This window comes from Erythranthe guttata, chromosome 9 (genome assembly GCF_056151865.1).
Source record: "Erythranthe guttata isolate IM_541 chromosome 9, IM_541, whole genome shotgun sequence".
In the NCBI taxonomy this organism is placed as follows: Eukaryota; Viridiplantae; Streptophyta; class Magnoliopsida; order Lamiales; family Phrymaceae; genus Erythranthe; species Erythranthe guttata.
The window spans coordinates 9380622-9386238 of NC_142541.1; the positions used below are offsets into that span (position 1 = coordinate 9380622).

General features: G+C 33.6%; 1 protein-coding gene across 1 annotated transcript; it reads right to left on the reverse strand.

Moving 5' to 3' along the window:
- Positions 1-2517: 2517 nt before the first annotated feature.
- On the reverse strand, positions 2518-5311 carry LOC105962707 (Ubiquitin carboxyl-terminal hydrolase family protein). The gene is made up of 2 exons (XM_012987027.2): positions 3715-5311; positions 2518-3240 (listed from the first exon to the last, which is right to left on the reverse strand). Exon 1 carries the CDS (start codon positions 5014-5016, stop codon positions 3817-3819), a length of 1200 nt encoding a protein of 399 aa, XP_012842481.2. The 5' UTR covers positions 5017-5311; the 3' UTR covers positions 2518-3240; positions 3715-3816.
- Between the last annotated feature and the right edge of the window lie 306 nt (positions 5312-5617).

The window sequence follows — 5617 nt, forward strand, 5'->3', positions numbered from 1 at the left end:
TAATTGTCATGGTAATGGTCATGGTAATGGTAATGGTAATGGTAATGATAATGGTAATGGTAACGGTAACGATATGGTAATGATAATGGTATTGGTTATGGTATTGATATTGGTATATGTATTGGTATTGATATTAGTATTTGTACTGATATTGATATTGGTATTGGTAATGGTATTGGAATTGGTTATTGTATTGATATTGATATTGGTATTGATACTGATATTAGTATTAATAATTGTACTGATATTGATATTGGTATTGATATGTATTGGTATTGGTATATTAGTATTGGCATTAGTATATTAGTATTAGTATTAGTAATAGTATATTCATATTAATATTAGTATATTAATTTTAGCATATTAGTATATTAGTATTAGTATATTAATATTAATATACTAATATTAGTATTAGTATTAGCATTTGTATATTAATATTAATATTAGTATATTAGTGTTGATATTAGTATATTAGTATTAGTATTAGTATTAGTATTAGTATTAGTATTAGCATTTGTATATTAATATTAGCATTAGCGAATTAATATTAGTAATAGTGTTAGTAACGGCATTAAAATATTAGAGTTAGCATTAGCATTGATATTAGCATTAGCAAATAAGTATTAGTATTAGTATTAGTGTTATTTAACATTATGATTAAGATTAAAATTAGCATTAGCATATATTAGAATTAATATTAGTATTATGGTTAGTATTATGATTAGAATTAGTATTAATATATTTGCATTTCTATAAGGATTAGAATTATGATTCATATTATTATTAGGATTAAGATTATGATTAGAATTAGTATTAAGATTAAGATTAGCATTACCATTAGGATTATAATTTGGATTAGAACTATGATTGAGATTAGTATTAGAATTAAGATTAGAGTTGGTACCAGGATTATGATCAGCCATAACATTAGGATTATTAACACTACTAGTAATAGTATTATTATTATCATATTAGTATTAGTATTAACATTAGTAATGGTAATGGTAATTGTATTCCTATAGGTATTGATATTGATAATGATGATGGCAATGGTAATGGTATTGGTATTGGTGAGGGTAACTGCAATGGTAATGATCATAGTAATGGTAATGCTAATGGTATTGATATTGGTGATGGTAATGGTAGTGGTAATGGTAATGCTAATGGTATTGATATTTGAATTCATATTGGTACTGGTACTGATATTCATTACTTATACAATACGGAATATATATTTTATTTTCTTTTACTTTTCTACTACTTTATATTGCATATCATTGATCTTACTATTTCGAGGACTTTTTTTAAATTAAATATTTATTTTTATGATAGATACCCCGTGCAACGCACGGATGAAGTACTAGGTTTTCTTAATGAGGGAGTTATGTCTTATAAACCATATACAAAATGTGTAATTTGCAAGAATATAGGTCCAAATAATTGGAGTGGAATTATACCACTATCCAAAAATAATAGGAAAATATTACTATTTAAATATTAGATGTTCTTAAATTATATATTTAAATTTACAATATTGCTACTAGATTTAGATCTAGGTTTTAGTTCAAAATATCATTCTCTTATATATAAGATGAATGCGTGAAAATATTCAAGGAAGATAACCTATACACATTAGAGAAACACTCTATCGCACATATGTATTTCATCTTGTGTCAATAAATTGTTTATATTTGGGAAAAACCACAGAGTGTACCTTTACTTCATATTAACTTGTTTCAATTCCTTTGTTGTTGAACAAATAATCATTTCACAGTAATAAAAACACTTGAAATCAAACACAAATTCATGTAACTGGACTCGTATTGTTTGTTATATAAATAAACATTTTTGTGAAAAAAAATAAATAAATAGACAAGATAAAAAATGTAGCAGGTCTGAGGAAATTGTCCAAGGGGAGAGAGAGGTTAGCAACTTTGTAGTGTGTATGTGAAGAAGAAAAACTCCATTCCAAGGCAATTAACAAACAACAATTGCTTTATCAATCTCTCCAAAATTTAACCATATACATACATGATCTAGCAGACGCCCCCAGATTTACAGTAACCATTCCTTTTAGAGAAATTAAAAATAGGTAAAAGCCTAATACATTAGAAAATTATTAGATTATTTTTTTGAAGAAAACGAAAATTATTAGATTATTCAATTATATACTAAACAAAAGAAAAAAATTAAGAACATAAAACCAAGATTTTGCCCGTAATGAATCATGAATACAAAAAAGCAGTGCAGGTAAAATCAAACTTAATTTGATGAGTTGCAAAGCTGTTGTTACAAACAGAGAAGGCAAAAATAATTAATCACCAGTTGTAACTAAATGTAGTTTAAAGGGATATATGCACCTGCGAAACAAAAGGAAAACAAGATTTTTGGGTAGAATGGACGAAGCACCCAACAATCTCTCACATTCATAATATGACATATAGCTTAGTATTTTTCGTCAAAATAACACAAAGATGAAACATACGGGTTTCATAAATTAGCAGTCTTTTTCTGCTGTTTGTTTTTTAAGAAGCCTTCCCATCCAACCAACAAATCAGTTCAGAAATATCAAGAAAAACGAGAGAAAAAAAATTAAAATCAACATGAAATGCATCAAATAGACATACATGAGATAACTTTACAAAATGAAGAACGAAATCTACATTTATAACTCGTAAATAAAACATTAACAACCAATGCATAAATATCCAAATTTTATTCTGCGGTTTTTTATGCAGTTGATTTAAAAAGGATAATATAGAGATATTTTCGGATTTCATGAAATCAGGCGGAAGTTCGCCCGATTTAAGAAATGTACGCAAAATCCCCAAAACCACCCGCACCAAAGAAATCCATATTTGAATTGAACAAAAAATAATGATCCAAAAATTAATATTAAGTAATGTAAGAAATTCAACCTTAAAATAGGCAGGAAAAGTTGCCATAGGGTTTCAACAAAGCAACCTTTCTTTTATTAATAAGATATCTTGCTGATCAAATACAAATGTCTGAATCATGATACCTCCGGTGAAATAATGTGGAATTTCGCTTAGCTGGCAAAATAAATGAGAGTGAATCTTTCACATTAGACAAGGGATACAATTTCTCAATTAGCAGTTAGTTAGGTCACAGTTGTTTCATCGGGTTCTAACCTTTTAAACTCATTATGTACATATATATGCCCGTAATGCTTCGTAGCTTGATAGTTTAACAGTGAAATAACTGCATTGCCACACATACCTGCAAAAATACACAGAGTTCTATTAAAGGATCTCTAACACGGGTTGACCCAATGGCATCAGATTTATAAATCTACAGACAAAAAAATCAAAGAGATAACCACAGTGCATATAAATTCAGACATGGCGAAACAAAGCCCTTATCGATCTCACCTATTCGATATATATATATATATATATATATATATATATATATATATCATGATTCAAAAAAAAGAAGCGGCATGAATGTTTGGGTTACTCCATTCAAGCCAATCAAGAAAAGAGAATGATAACAAATTAGTACACGAGTTTTGAACACAAATTTAGTTGCTCCACTTCAAACATTTTCATCTCTTTTCATCAATCGTGATTGCTATTCAATATGCAATATCCATCAATATGAATCAAATAAGCAAACAACCAAGCATTCTAATATCAATATCACACGCACGAAAACCAAACCATGGACGAAAAGAAAATTAAGTAGAGATACCTTGTGACGCCTCCCCGAGTGCAAACATTATCCAAATGCTCCGTGCGAAGATTCCAACTTTACAAATAGCGTAGCAAAGTGAAGAAAACATTATCACACACCTCAATCATCGCACAATTCTTCCACTTCATCTCCTTCACTCTTCGAGTTATCAGCACCACGACCTCTGTCCAAACCCCGACGGCCAAAAAGAACAAGATCAAGAAGCTTCCTCCTAACGTCATAAATAGGGTTGGGCTCAATCAAGCACCCTCTCTCATACGCCTCCCTCAAAAACACAGTGTGCATCTTTCCTTTTGTCGACAAATAGAAAATTCCTGGATGGTCTAGAAACAAATCCCTCACATTCAAATCAATACCGAACCACTGCCTAAAATGGCTAATCTTTTCAACCTCCACCATTTTCTCCACCGTCAAGCTCAAGAACTCGTGCACTATCCCCACCGCCCTTTTCTCCATTTTCATCATCTGGTTTTTGCTCCTCCGATTCTTGTCCACAGTCTTTATCTCTTCGTAGGGTCCAACATAAGGCAATCTCTGCCACTCCTTAACTTTCGCCTTGAAATTCTTCGACAATCGCATCCCAGGTGGAAACCCGTGTTTGAAGCTGTACTGTAGCTCAGTCCTATCAACAGTGCATTCTCCGTTACAGCATTCGAGGACCCTCCAATTCTCGACAACGGGAACCAGACAATCTTTAAACGCTTCAGTATCGTCGAGCAATAAGTAATGAGTGTTGGGCTCGTTTCCATCTCGGAGCGAGAAAATGTCGGGGTTACTCGAAATAACGGAGTCCTCGAAGTTATCGGGCAGACCCAATTCTCTCCAGACCTTGAAAATGGCTCGAAGGGGCAGCTTTCTGGTGAGGGACATCGATAGGAGCTTGACCAATCGGGTTACTGCGAGAGGGGTGGATTTGTTTAAGGCGTCGGATTCTTGGCGGACGATATGGCGAGCGGCGGGTGTGAGTGTGCAGTAGGGCTGGAGGTTAACGGGGTGGGTGAAAATGTGGAAGATGTGAGGGTAGGAGCGGAGGAAGGCGGAGGGGCCGCGGTTGAGGTGGAGTTTCTGAGAGAGGCGGTGGAGGAAGTCGATGGAGATGGAAGGTGGGGTAGATTGGGAGGCGAGGATTAGATCTTGTATGGAGATAACTTTGAGGAGGTTCTTGTATTTCTCCATTAGCTTTTCGAATGTGGCGTCTCGTGCTCTGGAGGCGACGTATGCGGCTGAGGAGGTTTTTGTGCGGTGGAGAAAGGGGGCGGCGGCGCCGGGGTTGAGTTTCTTCAAGATTTGGATCGCCATCAGTAAAGTTTCTGAAATTTTTTTTTATAAAAAGTTACTTACCCCCTTCACACAACCATATATCGCCTGAATCTTCATCTTCATCTTGAAGAATTAATTGGAATCGGAGGGGTTGAGCTCGTCAGATATGGTGGCGAAGGGAAAGTCCAGTAAGCTATTAGATTATAGTGCTGATACCGGCGGGGTTGTAAAAGCCCTTGCTGCAGTGGAAGAGATTGAATATGCGATTGACATTGGCCTGAGATGGGTACATAAACAAGAATTGGGTTTTTATTTTATTTGATTAATGTGAATACAAAAATTAGAATGTACAAATCAATACAAAAATAAGCAATTAATTTAGTAACATACACGCAAGAGCCTTACGTTTACAAGAAGGTTAGTGGGAGTGCCATTACGTTTCCCAGTACTTTGTGTTGATAGCATCCTACACATTCAAAATGTTGTAGAGATGTTGCCTTCAACTAAAGCACGATTGTCCTAACATTTCTCAATAAATCAATTTGGGATAAGCTTCGTACGTATTGGATACGTATTTATAGAGATAAATAGAAGAGGTCGCTTAGTTATCTCAATTCGTATTATAGACATGATATAATGT